The sequence below is a fragment of the Xenopus tropicalis genome, chromosome 10 (assembly GCF_000004195.4).
Source record: "Xenopus tropicalis strain Nigerian chromosome 10, UCB_Xtro_10.0, whole genome shotgun sequence".
NCBI classification, from domain to species: Eukaryota; Metazoa; Chordata; class Amphibia; order Anura; family Pipidae; genus Xenopus; species Xenopus tropicalis.
In genome coordinates, this window is record NC_030686.2 from 15,936,295 (window position 1) to 15,959,395 (window position 23,101).

Here is a 23,101-nt window from a genome sequence, read left to right on the forward strand (position 1 = left end):
AGTATACGTTATGGAGCAAGAGCAGAGACTCAGAACTGATTTTTGGATAAAGATAATTGAACTATACTTGAGGACTTTGTTTTTACAAACCCAGGGACAATGGAAGGGACAACATTTTACAGAGACACAGGGACAAAATAAGAGCCCATCTTTGGAAATATCTTTGAAAATTAGGGGCAGAGAGTGGTTGCAAAGAAAGATGGTGTTGAAGGAGGATGACACTGTTGGGTAAGTGATAGAGAACAGACATATTGGGGCACTGAGGGGAGTGACATTTTAATAACTTGAAGGAACATGAGACAGATGTGTTGGTTCTACAGCAAAACATAATAGGAGGCATTAAGTTGTACTATAAGTAGAGGTCAGTCTTGGAAGAGAGAGTAGAACAGGTACACACATTGGCACAGTTGGGAAATGTGGGTATGTGGCTATGCCAACAGCGATGTGGCGCTAGTGGATATAAAGTCAGCACTTGGTTATTTCACAGGCCTCACTCACCCAGTGCAGGCTCGGCACACTCCTTGTACTGCTCCGGTGTGCAGAATGGAGCATCACCTGAAAAATGAGACACCCAGTTATAAAAAAGTACTGATTCATAGGGATAACAAAAGGTGCTTGTCTAGACTGAAGTGCATGTACTTTGCATTGTATTAATCTATATAAAGCTCCCTGCCATGGAGAGCAGATTCTCTATTGTATAATGATCCCTGGTAGTTCCATGTGCTCTGGTAGCATCTTCCGTAGAATATAATGATCCCTGCCCATTGCTCAAGGTCTTTGATCTTTTCTTAGCGTTATATATGGATAAGAATATAATTGAAGAAGATACAGACCTTGCAACTGCTAAGGGTCCAGTGGACACTGACTGGTTAAGTTTATGAAACATATCTTATTCCTAAATGGTTTTGCTGTATAGCAGTAACTTGTGGATATGTGACAGCCCGTCCCAGTCATGACATACTTTACCTGGCATATGCACCATCTTGCAGCCACAGTTTTCCACAATGTATCTGGTCTCACAGTCGATTCGACAGGCCGATATACTGTATACTGGGAAAAAGTCAGAGCCCAGCTCAGAAAATCGGCACGCACCCCACGGAGATGGGAGATAAGTGAGCTAAGGGGAGAGAAAGAGAGGGGGAGTTAAGTAAAAGGAATGGGGTTGAGATCCTTTTAAAAAAGGAAATAAACGTGTTAATAAGAAAAACCTGGGTTTTACGATATTTGGACATTTTCCCTTATATAATCATCTTTTTATTTCTGCCTGAGAAACAGAGAAGCTCATTACACAGGGCATTTATGTCTCCTTATTCTGCAGATTCCAAGAAGAGGTTGGGGGGGGGGTTGGGTATACACAAACCATGCATAATGAAAAATAACACCTGGACAGCAGACCAAACATTTTTGGCCTAATTTACAAAATCTGGGCTTTTTTGGCACTTTGCACCATAACCTAACAGTATTTACCTCTTGCCTCCCGAGACTCAAATAGAATAAAGTACAAATAGTTGTGCCTATATTCTGATAAGGACCCTTACAGAAGTCATTTTCTGATGAGTAGATGGACTGACTGTTGCTACTGGTAACTATGCCTATGTAAGTAAATGAACCTGTTGGTAAGATGGGCACATCACAGGATAATTAATATGAACAACGTCCTCTAGTGCAAATATTAGTCTTATTCTCAGGGGCCTAAGATGCCTCCGCTCTACCAGGGAAGGACCTAGGAGTAAGTAGAAGTGGCATGTGCCCTAGTTGTAACTGGTTCAGACTTGCCCACCAAGGTACTGGGAAAAATACAGTGGGCTCTATTGGCCCAGTCTCCCCCAATTCAACCCAGCAGCTGCAATCCCTTATACGCCTGCACCTACTCTGCCCTCGGTTGCATCACAGTCACACATGGGCGTGGTGCTATAGAAGACATTGCAGTGTGCTTATTGAGGCTGAGTTGGGAGAGGGTAGGTTAGAGTGTGCGTTTGGTTGGTCATTCGGCCTTTGGAGATGTTACTGGTGGTCTCCAAGTGCCAAGGCCGATGGTGCTGTCTCTACCCAAACATATCCATCACTGAGCTTTCTCTGCATGGCAGCCGTCCTTGTGTTTATGATTTCTGGCTTGCAATTATATGCCTGTCTCCCCTGCTGGGAATCGGCACTCACCCTCCTCTCCCTCGTTCCCTGTGACTATGAAGGGCTCTTGTGTGAGTCACATTATCAGAGAGCCACGTTCCCTGAGCTCCAAGTAAACAACCAAGATAATAACAAGCTTGAGGTGATGGGCACTCGATGTCCCCATGGGAGAAGCCGATCTATAAACAAGTTCCATGTAACATGGCTTCCTCTGCGCAACCCCTCGCAGTGCTTACAATGACACTTAGCACCAAATCAGGCTAATTGGCTTCAGGAGACACATTCACATCATTATGTGGCACCCACTGCTTTGAAATATTTACCTTCTGAAGGATCTGTCTGCTGTGTTTGCTCTGGAATTAACCTTAAGAATATATTTTATTCAGTGTAATTACTACTGAAAGCAGTATCTCATTGTGTCTTCATATTCTATGCACCCTTCTGGTTCTCATACCTCTCAACTCAACCGATTTTCGCGGGACAGTCCCGATTTTAACAGCTCAGCCTGCAGTCCCCAGATTCTTATTGAAAAGTCCCTCACTTCCCTTTGATCTCCTGCACTGAGTGCTAAAAAAGATACAATGTTTCTCAAACTTAATTAGATAAGTAGGCTTTTATCAGAGAGCCCAGAATACTCAGTTGTAAAACTGAGATACAGGTCTCTTGGGGGAACTGAGGTATGGGTTCTGACTCTTGAAACAAAATAGCAGAAGCCAGGTCCTCTCCTGTCAAGACTCCAATTGCAATTTGCTATGCAAATGTTAATATTTAAGGTTACATCCCCCTTTAAAAACATAAAAAAATGCATCCAATAAGCAGTACCTTAGCTTAGGAACCTAGGAGCGGCAGGCAGGGCAGAAGGAACATTATCTGCTTACTTTAATGGCAGGAGTAGGAGATAGGGGGAAGCAGATAAGGCAGGGACAGAAGGGCAATGTCAGACTGTAATCACCCCACGTGGCACAACAGAAGTCGTTTGCCCTGATGATGAACCAGATTGCCTTATGGGCTGTCTGAGTGGCTAAGATAAGAGACGCTCATTACACAGGGATATTGATGAATATGTTTTTCTGTGCTTAATGTCTGCAATTACCTGGCTAAGTACTGGTTTTTACAGAATGAAAAATTATGTCATTCTAAGCCCTTTTTCAGTGGTGTAACAATAGAGAAAGCAGTCACGGGAGGGACAGGGGGCATGGACCGTGGGGTCTGCTTCCTCAACTCCACGCCGGCTCCAAGGTAGGAGAGCAGGGATTTACAGACCAGTGGGCGGGGACACAGGGATTCACAGGCCAGTGGGCGGGGACACATCAGACCTGGGGGATGACACGTCAGGGCGAGGGGGCTGGGTGAGTTTGCTACTCTGCACCGGGCCCCTCTGAAGACTTTTTTGCAGGGGGGCCCAGCGCAGAGTAGTTACGCCACTGCACCTTTCCAATATACAATATGGAGTTATTGGAAACAAACACAAAACTTTGGAATGGTTTCATTTAGGTATATTGAAAAGTTGCTTACAATATAATTTTCTGTGGGTGGAATTCCCCTTTAAATCAACATGAGTTTCACTTAATGTATTATCCAGACTGCACTATTAAACACTGTGCAACTACCCTAGGCACTCAGTCCTGGGTCGGGTCAGTTTCATATTATTGTACCCTAGTTCTCTATTTTTGTAATCCTCTGTGTTATTCACACCTTTTAATCCCTGCATTGTTCACAGCTCAGGCTGTAATCACCCACATTGTTCACACCTCCAGACAGACTGTAGGAGCAGTAGAAGCCCAAAAATAAACCCTGCACACTATAAAAAGAACATATACTGAGATGGTACTGCAATTAAAACGTTTTTTAATATATAGTTATTGTGCAGACTGTAGGAGCAGTGGCAGCATTGTGTCACTGTAGGCTGCCTGTTTGCCATACATACAGAGTATGGCACACACAGGCAGAGTATGGCACACACAGGCAGCGTAGGGCAGGTAGAGTATGGCACTCACAGGCAGGGTAGGGCAGGCAGAGTATGGAACACACAGGCAGGGTAGGGCAGGCAGAGTATGGAACACACAGGCAGGGTAGGGAAGGCAGAGTATGGCACACACAGGCAGAGTATGGTACACACAGGCAGCGTAGGGCAGGTAGAGTATGGCACTCACAGGCAGGGTAGGGCAGGCAGAGTATGGAACACACAGGCAGGGTAGGGCAGGCAGAGTATGGAACACACAGGCAGGGTAGGGCAGGCAGAGTATGGAACACACAGGCAGGGTAGGGCAGGCAGAGTATGGAACACACAGGCAGGGTAGGGCAGGCAGAGTATGGAACACACAGGCAGGGTAGGGAAGGCAGAGTATGGCACACACAGGCAGGGTAGGGAAGGCAGAGTATGGTACACACAGGCAGGGTAGGGAAGGCAGAGTATGGCACACACAGGCAGAGTATGGTACACACAGGCAGTGTAGGGCAGGTAGAGTATGGCACACACAGGCAGGGTAGGGCAGGCAGAGTATGGAACACACAGGCAGCGTAGGGCAGGTAGAGTATGGCACACACAGGCAGCGTAGGGCAGGTAGAGTATGGCACACACAGGCAGCGTAGGGCAGGTAGAGTATGGCACACACAGGCAGCGTAGGGCAGGTAGAGTATGGCACACACAGGCAGGGTAGGGCAGGCAGAGTATGGAACACACAGGCAGGGTAGGGAAGGCAGAGTATGGTACACACAGGCAGCGTAGGGCAGGTAGAGTATGGCACACACAGGCAGCATAGGGCAGGTAGAGTATGGCACACACAGGCAGGGTAGGGCAGGCAGAGTATGGAACACACAGGCAGGGTAGGGAAGGCAGAGTATGGCACACACAGGCAGCATAGGGCAGGTAGAGTATGGCACACACAGGCAGGGTAGGGCAGGCAGAGTATGGAACACACAGGCAGGGTAGGGAAGGCAGAGTATGGCACACACAGGCAGCATAGGGCAGGTAGAGTATGGCACTCACAGGCAGGGTAGGGCAGGCAGAGTATGGAACACACAGGCAGGGTAGGGCAGGCAGAGTATGGAACACACAGGCAGGGTAGGGCAGGCAGAGTATGGAACACACAGGCAGGGTAGGGCAGGCAGAGTATGGAACACACAGGCAGGGTAGGGCAGGCAGAGTATGGAACACACAGGCAGGGTAGGGAAGGCAGAGTATGGCACACACAGGCAGGGTAGGGAAGGCAGAGTATGGTACACACAGGCAGGGTAGGGAAGGCAGAGTATGGCACACACAGGCAGAGTATGGTACACACAGGCAGCGTAGGGCAGGTAGAGTATGGCACACACAGGCAGGGTAGGGCAGGCAGAGTATGGAACACACAGGCAGCGTAGGGCAGGTAGAGTATGGCACACACAGGCAGCGTAGGGCAGGTAGAGTATGGCACACACAGGCAGCGTAGGGCAGGTAGAGTATGGCACACACAGGCAGCGTAGGGCAGGTAGAGTATGGCACACACAGGCAGGGTAGGGCAGGCAGAGTATGGAACACACAGGCAGGGTAGGGAAGGCAGAGTATGGTACACACAGGCAGCGTAGGGCAGGTAGAGTATGGCACACACAGGCAGCATAGGGCAGGTAGAGTATGGCACACACAGGCAGGGTAGGGCAGGCAGAGTATGGAACACACAGGCAGGGTAGGGGAAGGCAGAGTATGGCACACACAGGCAGCATAGGGCAGGTAGAGTATGGCACACACAGGCAGGGTAGGGCAGGCAGAGTATGGAACACACAGGCAGGGTAGGGAAGGCAGAGTATGGCACACACAGGCAGCATAGGGCAGGTAGAGTATGGCACTCACAGGCAGGGTAGGGCAGGCAGAGTATGGAACACACAGGCAGGGTAGGGAAGGCACAGTATGGCAAACACAGGCAGGGTAGATAAGAAATCCAAGCAGGTCATTATTTAGCATAATGCTTCCCAAATGGCCTTGCTGGCATCTGCAGAGTGCATGAAGTCATAGCAACCTGATGACCAGTTAGGGTGACATTGGGATAGGGTGCATAATTGCTCTTCTAGATATTCTTACAACTATTGCTGATTGACTAATTCAGAAATGTTTCCATAATTAGCATCTTTTCATGCACTAAGGGGGGCTCAGACAAAACGGGGGGCTTTAAATGGGAGAACTTAAACCGAAACTGTACAAAAACCTATGATCTATCTGACACAAGCTGCAGTAGCACCTCCAAAAATTTGCCTTTGCTCCCCTGCAGAACATATATGTGCAGTACCCTGGGCATCGACCTACCTCTGCTGAATAAAGGGGAGGGGCTAAACTACTTATTGTTTTTCTGACCTTGCATAATAAGAGAATGAGTAAATACAATACGGAACACATAACATATGCTGCAGGCAGATGCTGCTAATCAGAGTGATCTGCCCTTTTGCCATCTCTCCATATTTGTATCCCTGAGGGGTGTGGCTGTTTGTGCCAGATGCTGCAATAAGGTGTGCTCTGTCTGTAAGAATAGGCTTCTGTCTGAGCCTATGGCGGCTGCAAAAGTGAATGCCATTACAGTACAATCATTAACATTCTTAGATCCAATTCTTCCTCTTGATGGGAACATACGTTTCAGCCGCATCCCCCATTTATCTCCATGATGCAGGTTTAGAGCTTCTTCTCTATGGACTTTTCCTTCTTTCTCTGGTTTCCAATTATCTTTTTCCCTATTACCATTTATTTCTTATCTCTTCTGTTCAACCGTTGCTTCTCCGTGCTTCATCAAAGGGGTCATTACGATCCTTCTTGTCGTGCCTTAGGTAACAATGTGCACCAGCTGTTACTCATGAGGAGGAATGTTCAGCCCCAAGTCCGTCAGTAGCCGTTATATGTGGGAATAGAGCCAGGCACCTCTATATCTTGCTCACATGGGGGAGACTGTTTACTAGAGTATGCCAGCTGCCATTCTGCTGATGGGCACGTTCTGAGAAGCTAAGCACACTTCAGCAGGAACAGCCCCTGTTTGTTCATAGGCTGTACAGAGAGATACCATAAAAACCTCTTACCCTGGGGTGGTTCTAGTATTCTTAGAAAACTCACCTACTCTTGAAGTGGAGCACTGTCCTGGGGTAGGAGATTAGTGAATATAGTCATTGGGAGAAGGGTGTCTAACAAATTGGCACCATGTATTCCTATATCTATAGGCCAATAAGCATTCTCCCTTATTCCCCCAATATCCCCTGATCCTATTGAATCTATTTTGTAACATAAACACCAGAAAATACCCAGCAGCCAGTGCAGTTAATGGGGAATGGATATGTGAGATGTTCTACACTTCATTCAGTTCCGGTACCAAGCATCTCCCAATCTGCAGCAGAGGCTGGAAGCGCGCACGTATTTGATGCTGGCCCAGATTTAAAAAAATGGATCCCAAAAGACACTGTGAGACCCAATAGTCACTAATCATAATGGACACGGTTAATTAGGGAATGATTTGATTAATAGAATGATGATTCAGCACAAGGGATTAAGGCCGGGGGGAGCGGAAGCGGCTGGGAAAGACCATGCTGACTGGCACAGGAGATGACACACACAAGGTGACTGCCATATAAACACACAGTGGGACCACTTACTAAAAAAAGGGGCACATTATAGCTGCAATGCAACCCTTTCTCCTAAAATTACTGTGCCAGTTTCTCTTGGCACTGGACTCAACTTGTCCCTGTAAGTAAAGAGGGGCACATGGGTGCAGCTTGTGCCCTTCAGTTGCATGTGGCTTCACTGTCAACCAGCTGGTGCCACAGGCAAAGTGCACAAAAGTGCTATGGCACCAAGTAGGCACATTAGTCTATACATGTAGACAAATGGAAAAGGGTGCAAGAAAGCACATTTATGGCACATTAACAGGCACCCATTTTTGTGCCTAATTCTGGTATCAACAAGTTGAATAAAACGTTCAGTACCGCCGCTCCCTATACGCAGAGTACGCACTCTGCGTAGGGCACCAACTCCCAGGGGGGCACCCAGACAGTACCGTACGCAGAGTGCGCACTCTGCGCAACAACATACTAAGTCTTCGCCAGCAGCTCCTTCTCTCTTATGCCGCGGCAACAGGCCCTTTTATAAGGTTGCGCCCGTGCGTATGACGTCACACGTCAGCAACGAGGCGCAACCTGCCTGTTGCCGCAGCATAAGAGAGAAGGAGGCGCAGACGATCACTGGTCTGTTGGGGGTACTTTCTGTGGGGGCAATTGGGGGCACTGTGCGGGCTGGCTACTGTCTATGGGGGGTACTGTGTATGAGGCAATTGGGGGTACTGTTTTTGGGGGCACTGTTTATGGGGGCAATTGGGGGTACTTTGTATGGGGGCACTGTGTGTGGGGGCTACTGTCTATGGGGGGTACTGTGTATGAGGCAATTGGGGGCACTTTGTGTGGGGGCTACTGTCTATGGGGGGTACTGTTTATGGGGCAATTGGGGGCATTGTTTATGGGGGCAATTGGGGGTACTTTCCATGGGGGCAATTGGGGGCATTGTGTATGGGGGCTACTGTCTATGCAAGGTACTGTGTATGAGGCAATTGGGGGCACTGTGTGTGGGTAATTGGGGGTACTTTCTATGGGGGCACTCTGTGTGGGGTCTACTGTCTATGGGGGGTACTGTTTATGGGGGCAGTTGGTTATATTTTGGCCCCTATAGTAGTTTTTTTTTAATTATTTTATTTTTAGGTCCGTAATATTTGGGGGAGGGGGCACCAAAGTAAATTTCTGCTAAGGGCACCCATTTGGCCAGCAGCGGCCCTGAAAACGTTATCGGCAAAGATGGGTCTCGTATTCCTCTTGCATTGACAGGCGCATCTGCCCCACAGGCTGCCTACTTTCTGCCACCAGCCTTGGCAATAAAATGAAAGGGATGGTTCCTTTTACACCTGCACGCATCCATGTAAAGAACAGATATTGTACTTAGTGGGTGCACGCTCTTGAACTTGCTTTCTGGGCCCAGTCCACATGGAGGTGCTGGTTTTTTTTCTGTAAATCTTATATTAGCAACGTACAAACATTTTATTAGCAAATACACATGAATGCAGTGATGGTCTGTTTAAATTCTCTGCACTGTAGGAGAACATTCCTGACTTCCATGCCGTTTCAGAACTAGAGAACAGTAAAACACTGGCACCAATGGTGATTTCACCTTTTTTTTTTTTTCTTCAAATAATTGAATGGTTATAATAAATATATATTGTGAAGTTGCTTAGAATTACATTTTCTTTCATTATGCAAAAACAGCTTAGCTCCCCTTTAAAATCCAGCAGCAATGTATAAACCTCATACAATCTCGTTTATTCTGCTGTGAGTTGTACCCAGCTAATTCAATGCACAATCCATGGCTCATAAACCCTTTCGTTAGGCCTAAATCTCTTTATAAAGCCCACTGTTGGACTCCCTCTCTGCCACCTATGCATAAGAGACCGCTATTGCTTCTCTTTATAGCTTAATGAGTGTAAATGCAGGGGCAATTTTTAGGGCTGACTCCGACGTCACACAGTAATGTTACATCTAATACCGTATTGCACTAGATACGTGACTAAAATATATGGTTTTTATGTTGTTTATTGTAAAGCGATGGAAGGGTTACTGTCTGCTCTGCTCTCATTTCCCTACAGAAATAGGGGTTGGTAGCACTAGGTAGGTACCTAATATATAGGGGCAGAGACAGGGGAAAGTGTTGGAAGGGTTACTGCCTGCTCTCCTCTCATTTCCCTACAGAAATAGGGGTTGGTAGCACTAGGTAGGTACCTAATATATAGGGGCAGAGACAGGGGAAAGTGTTGGAAGGGTTACTGCCTGCTCTCCTCTCATTTCCCTACAGAAATAGGGGTTGGTAGCACTAGGTAGGTACCTAATATATAGGGGCAGAGACAGGGGAAAGTGTTGGAAGGGTTACTGCCTGCTCTCCTCTCATTTCCCTACAGAAATAGGGGTTGGTAGCACTAGGTAGGTACCTAATATATAGGGGCAGAGACAGGGGAAAGTGTTGGAAGGGTTACTGCCTGCTCTGCTCTCATTTCCCTACAGAAATAGGGGTTGGTAGCACTAGGTAGGTACCTAATATATAGGGACAGAGACAGGGGAAAGTGTTGGAAGGGTTACTGCCTGCTCTCCTCTCATTTCCCTACAGAAATAGGGGTTGGTAGCACTAGGTAGGTACCTAATATATAGGGACAGAGACAGGGGAAAGTGTTGGAAGGGTTACTGCCTGCCCTGCTCTCATTTCCCTACAGAAATAGGGGTTGGTAGCACTAGGTAGGTACCGAATATATAGGGACAGAGACAAGGGGAAAGTTTGCAGTGTTGCTAATGCCATTTTGCATTTAAGTCAGATGGAAGCTGCATCATACATGCACTGACTTGCTCGCTGCTCCCCTCAATATTTTATGTGTATATATATAAAAATATTGAGGGGAGCAGTGAGCAAGTGGGTGCATGTATGGGTCATTTGTAGATGTAGGCATTTGCTGTTCTTCAGTCACTATTTATAGTATTGCATAGATCCTGGTGCCATCATTAACCTGGGACTGTACTAAACACATGCCATTCAGTACGACTGCCCAGCAAAAGCCATGTAAGGGAAATGCATGTAACACGTAAAAGATGGGTATAAATATATTTTCTTCATTATGGGAACTGCATGTGTAAGGGCCGATTTACTAACACGCGCTATATTGCTGTTACGGAATGGGATTGAAGAGTCCTGCCCACAAGAGCTTACAGTTAACTAACTTGTGACTAGCTGCTTCTAGATTTTTGGCTTTCAGTTCAGTGACCCTTTATAGGAATACAGAATACTGTATTATATCGGCTCATTAGACAAGTACTGATATACTGTGTACTGGTTAGTGGCCAAGGGCAGACTCACTCAACATATTTTTACCCTGTTTTTAAGGGAAAGTCATTGCCTGACTTTAGAGCTAGTGCCATGGCTTGGCAAAGCACCCTGCTTATTGCATGCTAAGGTGCAGATCACAGTGCTCCTACAGCTGCGCCTCACCCAGAATACATTACTGCACCCAGGGTGGGCAGCACAAAGGTGTCCCCTAAAACACCCCCTCCCCTTCCTTAGCTGGTGCATCAAGAGCACGGGTTGGTGCAAGGGCTGGACAGTCCTATCCGGCACAAGGTAGAGTGTAGCCTGCAGAGCCCATTACACTGGATGCATTAAAAGTGCCCTGTGCACAGGCCAATCAAGGTGACCAATTTGGCCGTAAGGGTGACCAGTTGTGTACTCGGAACAATGATACGTGTGAGCAGGTTGGATTCTGGCTGCAGATATATATCTCCCACCCCCCCAAATTTAGCCAGAAGCTCTCAGATAATGGCTTTCCATAAGGTCCCTCCCTAGAGAATGATTGTGAGCTGATTGTTGGCTTCCGTCAAGCATACAAATGATTTTGTTGCAAAGACTATCCAACCCGTGCATATAAATACCCTGCTAGAATTACAGACAGACATGATCATACAGGGCATGTGGTTAACCCCAGTGCCAGCGATGCAGGAGCGGGTACGGCCTTTATTAACAAGGCATTAGGATCTGCTGGCAAGGAGCAGGGGGGGGGAACAAGCTTCTTGGTGCACTCAAACCCACCAGGTGGCGCAATAAAGATTTTTTTACCATTTGTATCTCCAGATGCTTCACGGAGATTGTGATGGCACCAAATGGGGAGCAGAGTGGCACTGTACAGAATATAAAGGCAGGGAGACCAGAATGGAAGTTAAAGAGACGAGCCCATTTATATTCCTGCATTGCCACAGGCTGAGGGCAAGGCCTGACTGAGGCTTTTACATTCTGTGAGCGGGCACCCTGGCAGTGTTCTGTAGGCAGGAGATTTATAAGAAACCTATTTGCCAGACAGAAGTGCCCCCTGAAGAGCAAATTCACTGGCGCTGAGATGTGCCAGCTGGGATTAGGGGAAAAGACAGTAATAAGAATGCATTTAACCGGCACTTTGTGATTCCTGTAAATCTCTGATTCTGGAGAGTGAAACGTAGCAACAGGAATATGTCTGCTCAGCATAGAAAGGAAATATGCCCATCTTGCCTTACTATACACACTGCCCCACAGTTACAGCCCCTCCCCAGAAAAGAGACAGACCTTTGGGGGAAAATAGATTTCCTTTCCTTCCCCAGCTCATACCAATCTTCCTCTCTGGGACCCCTTACATTACAGCAAGGGCAGCGCACAATTCTGGATGCAAATTTCAATGGGTTAATGCAGCAGTTTCCCTTGTATATAGTGGTGTAATTGTTGCCGCAATTTGGTCTGATGTGTCAATTCTAACGCAACAGTGTGCATGTTGTAGCTTGCATCAGTTTCGCTGCTTGGCGTTAAAATGATGTCATTCGTGGCGCAATTCCCCCCTTTTAAATTATTATTCCATGTGCAGCTTTTATATATCTGAGGGAATCACACCAATCTGTCAGAACAACTTACCCCGCCAGGGGGCCATTTCTGCTACAGCATGAGTGCTATGCCAGGGCCAGTGATATAGTGAGTTAGTCGGCATGGCCAATAAGCAAAGCAAGTAGTGAATAAGCTCAATTCCTACCAAATGGATGCTGAAATTAATCTCTGCATTCTGCGTATACAGTCCTATAGAGACCTATATAAATCTTTCTCCTGTTCCATGTGTATTATCAGGCAATCAGCATCCAATTACATTGCACCAGCTCAAAACAGACGCGAGCATTGGAGCGGCCAGCAGGGGAAGCAGGACTGAGCTTTTGCACCAGAAGCAGCCGCAGCAGGAGGGAGGGAAGGGCTGTGAGAGTTATTCTCCAGTAATCAATAGCAAGCTGTCTGTCCCAGGAACCCCACTCCCCCTGCCCCTGGCCAGGGCTGCTTAGTACATTATATGGGCAAATAATTAGTGATGAGCGAATCTGTCCCATTTTGCTTCACTGTAAAATCTGGGAAACAACAAATTAAATTCTGCAAAAAAAGACTTTTGTCGCCTGAGTCTTTTTGTTGCCCATGTCTTTTTTTTTTTTTTGTTGACCACTTCTTTTTTGGGCGCACAACAAATGTTTCCATGGCGAATTTTAGGTGAAGTTTTGCCAAAAGCAAAATGCGGAAATTTGTTGCGAATCCATGCCTAGCGAAAAAGTTCGCTCATCATTACAAATAATCCTTTGACACCAGGGTAATTAAAATGAGGCATTTAGGGGCATAAAGATAAAATACAATAAAGTACACATAGACAGAGCACAGTAGCAGTGCTTAAAGGGAATCTATGGGGCTCTGAGGGCTGAGACTTGTAGTTGCCCTTTAATGTTCTTTTTTTATTTGAGGTCTGTGCTTAGCAGTGGCTGGGCCTAGGGAGCTTATTATCCAAAGGCCACTCTGCAGCTCCTACTCCTGCATCCTCTCACAGCCTGTAGGTACCACAGCTTATAGTCTCTGAAAAACCTTTATATAAGGGGCTCATCTTCCTTCATCTTTTTTCTGCTTATTGCTGGGTGGTACATATTGGTTTTCTTACTGGGGGAAATTGCGTTTGTGTGTGCATGTGTTTCATAGTTTTAAAAAAAAAAAAAATGAGTTTAGTCCTAGTTTCAAAAGCCTCTAAAACCACATAAATAAGAGTGTTGATAAATGATAAAGTGTTCCTGCCACTACCTTGCCTTACTATGCACACTACCCCACAGTTACTCCTCTTACCCCTAATACCAAAAAACAAATCGGAGGATGTTGTGAACATGAAATAGTTGGCAGACACCAATCGTATAAAAGTGACATCCATTGTAGGTCCCCCAAGGATATTGTCCGATACACAATACATGCGCAGATTGATATTTCCTAATTTGGCCAATCAACTAAACACCCAATCACCACGGTGTGAAAATCATCTGGATGATAATTCAGAGCGTACACATGGTCCAAAAATCATACAAAACTAGGTTCCATGCCTAGGTTTTCATTTTATCAGTATGTGTATGGCCAGCGTTACTATACTCACTATCCAGTTGCTACAGCATCTTGTCTTATAAACATTGTGCCAAAGTAATCCCCTACTCCTATACCATCTTATCTCTCTATAAACAACTCTCTCCTGTCCCCATTATTGCCCCAACGCAACCTTACTACAGGAGGTGTTTTGGCCCCTGGGTCGCTCCTCCGACGCCCCTCTCGGCCCTATTGTAGAGAACAAAATTGAGCTAGTAGTTTAGTTTTTAAAACCAGATATTTAGCTCTTAAAGTCACCAGAAGTGGCTTTTTGCACCCCAGGTAATTTTGGGGGCTCTGCTACCATTAGGCCAGTTGAGAAAATCACGTCAGGCAGCAGCGCCCCTGCCTTACTATAGACACATTCTCAGTTTTACAGACCCAGAGAGCAGATTAAGTCTTTTGTGGCCCCAGAAATGGCAGGGTGATTGCCTCTGTTTGAAGAAAAAATGGAAAATGGCACGCACTCCTTGGTCCACTAAAACTTGTCTTTATTGTAGAGATCTTAAAACAAAAAGGTCCTGATGCTTTTCGTATACAGAAGATACGTAGTCATAGGCACAAAAGGGAGATTGCCTCTGTCTGCTCACCAATAGAGACCACTCTGTTGCTGCTGTTACCCCCCACCAATGTACCCCATACATGGACTGAAGATACAAGGTGGCTATAACTGAACAGCCCTGATATTTGGGTGACACCACATAGTAATTAATATGAGTAAGGTCCAATAATGTGGCCCCTAACAGTACAGAGAACCCAGCACCCTGGTCAGAAATATTTTACATTTGGCTCATTGGCGCTCAATGGGAAGTCCCTAGCGGCTCTATTACTGACTGTAATATGTAGCTGCCAATGTCAGGCCTGACTAAGTGAGAGTAGACGGAGGCTAATAGGAGGCACGGGTAGTGACTCAGAGCTGGGACGTGCTGGGATTCATCTCCCACATGTGCTTAGAGGCTGCCGGCAGCCAAAGCTGGCCATTCTGTAGGATTTCTGTGCCTCTGTATGGCTAATAATAATGTGAGATTTATATAGCACTTAGCTCCCCGGAGACTTTGCAGCAGGCTTTGAGCAGACTTAAATAAGCTGTAGCACTTGGAGATTCAGTGACCTTTCTGCAGTTGCAGGCAATGGGTACACTGGCATCCAAAGCAAGGGTGCTAATAAGGAAAACTGAAGGGGTCATTTATAAATGGTGAGAGCTGTAAGTGCTAATGGGGGGCGAGGCTGCACCCATTGGTGTGCAAATAACCCAGCACTTGCACCTGAGTGCGGAGCCTCTAGTTTGTCAGTACTAATCACTGCCCCTGGCAATGGGGAGAACAGAGACAGACAAATGTGCTCAGGTCTGATAGACTGGGGGCTCAGCGACACGAGCTGCACAAGAGAAAGCCATTCCCTCAGCGACATGGAGAACACAGAGAAGAGAGCTGCACAAACACATCTGTCAGGTCTCATGGAATTGCAATGACAGCCGTGGGCTCAGTGCTGCCCTTTGGTATGAGTGGAAATCCTGGCAGAACAACATTGAGCTGTGCGTCTGTAATATACAGTATATCTGCCTGGGGGTTAGTATGGGGCCAAATGAACCAGGGGATCCAGAGGGATTCCCAGAAGTTTTGCCCATCTATTAATACTTTTCTGACCATTAGGGGAGTTTATTAACCAGGCCTGGCCTTGGATTTCCGAATAGGCCCAAACAGCCCCCCACCAGCCTAATAAATAGTGACTGTCTATGGCATCTTACAGCAGCCCCTTTGGTATTTCCCAGAACCCACAGACTGCCAGTCTGGGCCAGGAAATAACCCACTGACACATTTACCAAAGATAACACTCAAGTTAATTTAGCAGAATGTGTTTGACCAAATTGTTAAATCTGATATGTTCCTATGTCTTGTTGCTAAGCTAAGATAGCATTGTTCCAAAAGATGAGTAACAGCACTTGGGCTATGTTTGCATAACCCCCTTGACAAAGTTTGATGGTTTAATTAGGATCTATATACCCCAGTACAGTGTATATCCTGTTCCCGTAGCTGAATGTAAATCACTGGTGGGATGGCATACACGGCACCTCTCGAGGCAACTTCGGCAAATCCCCGGCGCTGGGTATGCCATCCCACTGGCAATTTACATTCTTGCCGGTGGGATGTCATATCGGGGATATCTTCGCCCACGACAAGGGAGATTTGTTGCGGGTGACTAATCTTCCCGTGGGCCACAGCCCTAAAAGGCACAAGGCTACAGGCTGTAAGTCAGTGATCCCCAACCAGTGGTTCGTGAGCAACATGTTGCTCCCCAACACCTTGGATGTTGCTCCCAGTGGCCTAAAAGTAGGTGCTTATTTTTGAATTTCTGGCTTGGAGGCAAGTGTTGATAGCATAAAACCCAGTGTAAAGTCAAACAGAGCCTTCTATAGGCTGCCAGTCCACATAGGGGCTATCAAATAGCCAATTATAGCTCTTATTGGCACCCCCAGGAACTTTTTCCATGCTTGTGTTGCTCCCCAACACTTTTTCCATTTGAATGTAGCTCATGTGTATAAAAGGTTGGGGATCCCTGCTGTAAATGATAAGGATATTAGAAGTCACTGAGGGGTTCTGTGACCATATAAAGGCACAAGGCTGCAGGCTGAGTTATACAGGGTACTCTGAGTATCACTCATGTATTATAAGGGATAATGTACCCCCTACTGTAAATGATAAGGATATTAGAAGTCACTGAGGGGTTCTGTGACCATATAAAGGCACAAGGCTGCAGGCTGAGTTATACAGGGAACTCTGACTCATGTATTGTATAAGGGATAATGTACCCCCTACTGTAAATTATAAGGATATTAGTCACTGAGAGGGGTTCTGTGACCGTATAAAAGTACAAGGCTGCAGCATGAAGCTGAAAAGAGAGAAAATGAAGTTGAGAGAGAGAAGTTGTGCATGAATGGTACACAGCTAAGGGCGACTAATCTCCCTGTGTGCCACAGCCCTTATGGTCACAGAACCCCTCAGGGACTTCTAATATCCTTATCATTTACAGTAGGGGGTACATTATCCCTTATAATACATAAGTGATACTCAGAGTTCCCTGTATAACTCAGCCTGTAGCCTTGTGCCTTTGTATACGGTCATGGAAATTTTCTGCACTTTCTAACGTCCTTATATTTCAGTGTTTGATACATTATTCTTTATACATTTATCTTTTTACCAGAACAAAATCTTTTTTTTTTTTTTTTTCATGGATCACAGTAACCATAACGGTTTTGATTCTTACTTTGCAAGCCACTGCCCTGGAGGAATTTGGAAGTAGAATATGTGCACATACGGACTGACAGATGGAATGAGTAAGTGCAATTGGAGCTAATAACCCTCGGTGCAGCCGGCCAACAGCATAATGACAGCTTTGCTTTCAAACCTCAGGTGCCTTGTTTGGGATCTGTAGAGGTATGCGCCTTAATATAGAGTTGGACAATCAATACAGAAATCATTTTCCCCCTACTACTTGGCTTTTAATCAGACAGAAAACCTGTTTAGATCCACCATGTGATGTGGCTGCCATGCTGTCCCCATAATGATGAATTTGTCGGTTAAAGCGATTCTTTTGCCAGCAAAACAATAACTGTAAATGAGAAAATAGAGCAAACTGTGGACAAATATATACAAGCCTCTTATAGATTGTCATGACTCCCCTAGTTTTATTATATACAAGCAATAACAACACTGCCCACTGTACAATTGAAGGTACCCAATGATCCCCTTTGAGTACCATAAAATTGCTTTGTACAGAAAGATAAGCTAATTAATATTACTCAATCTAAACACAAATATTAGGAGTCACTGAGGATCTCCATGACTATGGAACAACCTTCCTCTCTTCTATTTAGTGGGACAGGTCTTAAGCTGGCCATACACGTGGCGATCTGACGATGTCGCACGAAACATCGTAAGATCCGCCACACACCATTCAGGGCTGAATCGGCAGGTAAGGAGGTAGAAACAATAGGATTTCTACCTCCTTTTGCCGATTCAGCGCTGAAGGGAGATTTTGGTCAGGCGCTTTCTATGGAGCCCGATCAAAATTTTCAAACTGGTCCGATCGGCGAGTCGGCCGATATCAGCAGCTTCCTGCGATATCGGTCGACTCGCCGACATACCATACACGCACCGAATATCATACGAAACGAGGTTTCGTACGATATTATCGGTGCGTGTATGGCCACCTTTAGCCATGGAGCCAAATAGAAGAAGAATATAGTGGACATTGGCAGTGGGTTAGCATCGCTTCAGAAATCCCAGCTCCCCAAACATGTTCATAGTCAGGGGACCTTCAGAAATAATAGGGCGCCATACTACTTAGATAGCAGAGCCCTCTCTGCCAAGAGGCGTGGCTTAGAGGAGGGGCTGCTGGGTAAGGGCCCTACCAATTAAACAGAATATGAATTCTAACTCAAAAAATAATTCTAATCTAGATAGCACACTTGACCTCACCCCTGATTATTCTCAGCCATACAAACATGATACAAACTCAGCCACACAAACACCCTGATGATGTTCCCAAGCTCCACAAGACGTGCTTCTTTTTCTGAATTGGACTGTCGCATCTATTGAGGCCCCTGACTGTACTCTAACCTTCCCCCTACAGATGGTTGCCATACTCAGTTGTAGCATTCCTCCCATAATTCCCATTCTACACTGACCATGCCCAGATACACCTCGTCTCACTTTGGGAAAGCCCAACTGCTTGGTGGTCCTGCAGAACAGGATTCATTTATCTATTAACAGTATGTGGAGATCCACAGGTTGGGCAACCATGGTTTATCCAAAACATTTAGCCCCAAATACATCACTATATATAAAAAGTGGATCATTATCACACTGTTTCCAATCGTGTTATATTTAGGGATGCACCAAATCATTTATTTTTGAATTCAGCAGAACCCTGAATGCTTTGTGAAAGATATGGGAATACTGAACTGAATCCTGATTGGCATATGAAAATTAGGCTAAGGAAGGGCTAAATAGAAACATTTTTTTACTTACGTGTTCACGTGGTTTTAAAAATTCGGTTCGGTCTGACACTTCGATTCGAATTCCGCTGATAAAGGCTTAATTTTCCCCAAATCCCAAACCAGATCCCAGATTCGGTGCATCCCTAGTTATATTGCAACAAATTATATGACTTGTACCAAATTTACACCTCGGGTACTGAGAGAGCTAGGGGCAGAATTGCAGTGGCCCTTGTTTCTGATATTCTCAGACTCTCTTTCATCAGGTATGGTACCTAGTGATTGGAAGAAGGCGAATGTCACTCCCATATTTAAAAAGGGAATAAGATCTCAGCCTGGCAATTATAGGCCTGTAAGTTTGACATCCGTGGTGGGCAAGTTATTTGAAGGCTTGTTAAGGGATCACATTCAAAATTATGTAGTGGAGAATGGCATTATGAGCAGTAATCAGCATGGCTTTATGAAGGGCAGGTCATGTCAGACCAATTTAATTGCTTTTTATGATGAGGTAAGTAAGAAGCTGGACAGTGGGGATGCAGTAGATATCATCTATTTGGATTTTGCCAAAGCATTTGATACCGTTCCCCACAAACGACTGCTTTCTAAGCTAAGGTCTATTGGTCTTAGTGAAGTCGTTTGCACATGGATAGAAAACTGGCTACAGGATCGGGTACAGAGGGTGGTTGTTAATGGCACATTCTCTACTTGGAGTAAGGTTCTCAGTGGGGTCCCTCAGGGTTCTGTACTGGGTCCACTTTTGTTTAATTTGTTCATAAATGACTTAGGGGAGGGTATTATGAGTAATGTATCAGTGTTTGCAGATGACACAAAACTCTGCAGACCAGTCAATTCTATCCAGGATGTGACATCCCTGCAGCAGGATCTTGACCAACTGGCAATCTGGGCAGCTAAGTGGCAGATGAGATTTAATGTGGATAAATGTAAGGTCATGCACCTGGGATGTAAAAATATGCAAGCCCCGTATAACCTTAATGGGACTGCACTAGGCAAATCCATAATGGAGAAGGATCTTGGAGTCCTTGTAGATAATAAACTTGGCTGTAGCAAGCAATGCCAGGCAGCAGCTGCAAGGGCAAACAAGGTTCTGAGCTGTATTAAAAGGGGTATAGATTCACGGGAGGAGGGGGTTATTCTTCCCCTTTACAGAGCACTGGTAAGGCCCCATCTAGAATATGCTGTTCAGTTTTGGTCTCCAGTGCTCAAACGGGACATTATTGAGCTAGAGAGGGTCCAGAGAAGGGCAACTAAGCTGGTAAAGGGTATGGAAAGTCTCGGTTATGAAGAAAGACTGGCCAAGTTGGGTCTGTTTACACTGGAGAAGAGGCGCTTAAGAGGTGACATGATAACTATGTATAAATATATAAGGGGATCATATAATAACCTCTCTAATGTTTTATTTACCAGTAGGTCCTTCCAACGGACACGAGGGCACCCACTCCGTTTAGAAGAAGGGAGGTTCCATTTAAATATTCGGAAAGGATTTTTTACAGTGAGAGCTGTGAAGTTGTGGAATTCCCTCCCCGAATCAGTCGTACTGGCTGATACATTATATAGCTTTAAGAAGGGGCTGGATGGATTCTTAGCAAGTGAGGGAATACACGGTTATGGGAGATAGCTCTTAGTACAAGTTGATACAGGGACTGGTCCGATTGCCATCTTGGAGTCAGGAAGGAATTTTTTCCCCTCTGAGGCAAATTAGAGAGGCTTCAGATGGGGTTTTTTGCCTTCCTCTGGATCAACTTGTAGTTAGGCAGGTTAGGTATAGGCATTATGGTTGAACTTGATGGACGTATGTCTTTTTTCAACCCAACTTACTATGTTACTATGTTACTATGTTACACCTTCTATATCCTTGGGCCCCTTTGCCATTACCATTAACCAATTGTTACTTTTATAGGGCATTGTGGTGGCAATAGATGCCAATTTTGCTATATAGGCATGCGCTTTGGGTCCCACGGGAGAAAAGAGCTTTACAAATGTATGTTTGTTGTTGTTGTTGTTGTAGGCAGCCGTGATAATGAGTTTTCCCTCTCACCCATCACTCCTACAAAGACACCCCAATGGCATTCCAGTGCCAATACAAAGGGTGAAAAAGAATATGCACTGAGTTACAGACAACTAGAATGCTATAATGAAATTATGGGCACGTTGCCGTTATATGAAACGGCATAGTAGAACATCCCCAGATTATTATGTATAAAGATCCACAACATGAAAGGGGCGAGACAAGAGGCATGAAACATCCAACATCTCTTTGTGACAAGGGAACACACAATTCCTCAAAGGACATAACAAATATTACAACAGACTCTTTCATCTGAACAAAGGTTGTGTTGCTTGTAAATCACTGCATTTGAGCCTTGTAAAGGAAAAATATAGGCAATTTAAGCCCCAGTTTAACTATCATTTCATATATTTTTAATAAACAGTAGGACATAGGCATATCTCACCGTGTTCCCAAAATATTTATTCACTATATATATATATATATATATATATATATATTTGAATTTATATATACATGTATTAGAATAGGAGGTGCCATATTCTTTCCTTTAGATAGTACATTATGAGGGTACAGCTTGTTGTTGCCCAGAACATTCCTTCTCTGTATATTTGTATTTATACATATGGGTGGGAGGTGCCATAGTGTTTCCCTTAGACAGTACAGTATGGGGGTACAGCTTATTGTGTGCCCAGAACATTCCTTCTCTGTATATTTGTATTTATACATATGGGTAAGGGGTGCCATATTGTTTCCCGTATACAGTATTCTTTCCCTTAGACAGTACAGTATGGGGGTACAACTTATTGTGTGCCCAGAACATTCCTTCTCTGTGTATTTGTTTTTATACATATGGGAGGGAGGTGCCATATTACAATATGAGAGTATAGATTATTGTATGCACCAGCAAATAGACCTGGAATAGAACAGACTTTTGCTACATTGTTCCAGAACCAGGGAACAGAAAAAAAATTAAAAAAAACACTGCTTTCACAAGCAATTACATTTGCAAATAACATTGAAACCACTGAAAATGTTTGATATATGTTGGAAAGTTGCTTAGAATGACAAGAAAAGGATATTTCTACCAAAAAAAAATGACCCAAGTGCAGCTTTATGGAGTCTTGGCTGCTACATTAGATATATAATGGAATTTCTTTTAAATGGTGGTTAGAGTTTGTGCTGCAATGCCAGGAGCTTGTATCTTTATAAATGAGAGCCATCTCCATTATTCACAGGGGTACTGACTGTTAATACCATTTTCCTTATTTTATGACAAATTTGTCTGACTGTGTTGCAGCCCCGATGACCTTGAGAAACCCACACAGTAATTGGCAACACGGAGACTGAAAGGCAAAATGTCCGGAACCAAAGAAGCAGATTGACCACCGGTCCAGCCTGAGCCCGAGGTATCAACGTTACAGTGAGCCAATTAATCTTTGCATAACAGAGAAGCTTCATGCATAATTCATGGGCTGCAAAGAAAAAGATGGAAGTGGTTGCGGGATGGATGGAAATGAGTTGGTGGAGGGCACGGACCAGTTGCTGATTAACCGCCTGGCTCCGTCTGTCCTACGGTCACAGCTGGTTTGGAAAGTGAGATTGAAATTGGGAGGTTCAGAGCAGATGCACCAAGCGCAGCTATCTAATAAGCCCTTGGATGCCATGCAGAGGACTCGCCAAGATTGATCTGGCACAGGTCCATTCTTGGAGCGCTGAAGTCATTAAGTAGAAAACTTTTACAAAACCTTATGAGGTTTTCCTATTGTTTGCTAATGAACAAGTTCCTCCTTTATTTTAATGGGAACACCCCTTTTATTCCTTTATTTAGACTTCTTCACAGCTTTTGCAGTGCTCTCCTGTTCCCTATTGTACCCATCAACCTCCTCTTTCTTATCTATCCCTTATTGCATAGGTTTGGGGAATTTTTAGGCTCAAGTTGACATTTGGTCAAGACCAGCCTTACCTTCTTACAAAGGTACAA

The 23,101-nt window shown here is 45.1% G+C and overlaps 1 protein-coding gene across 2 annotated transcripts in view; it reads right to left on the minus strand.

Moving 5' to 3' along the window:
* The window catches only part of asic2 (acid sensing ion channel subunit 2), a 286,936-nt gene that overhangs the window by 7,392 nt on the left and 256,443 nt on the right, over positions 1-23,101 (minus strand). For both annotated transcript variants that reach the window (XM_002933040.5, XM_004918606.4), the window contains exons 4-5: positions 967-1,117; positions 499-555 (exon numbers count right to left, since the gene is read on the minus strand). In XM_002933040.5, the coding sequence (XP_002933086.3) occupies positions 499-555; positions 967-1,117 (208 nt within the window). The remainder of the gene's footprint in view (positions 1-498; positions 556-966; positions 1,118-23,101) is intronic.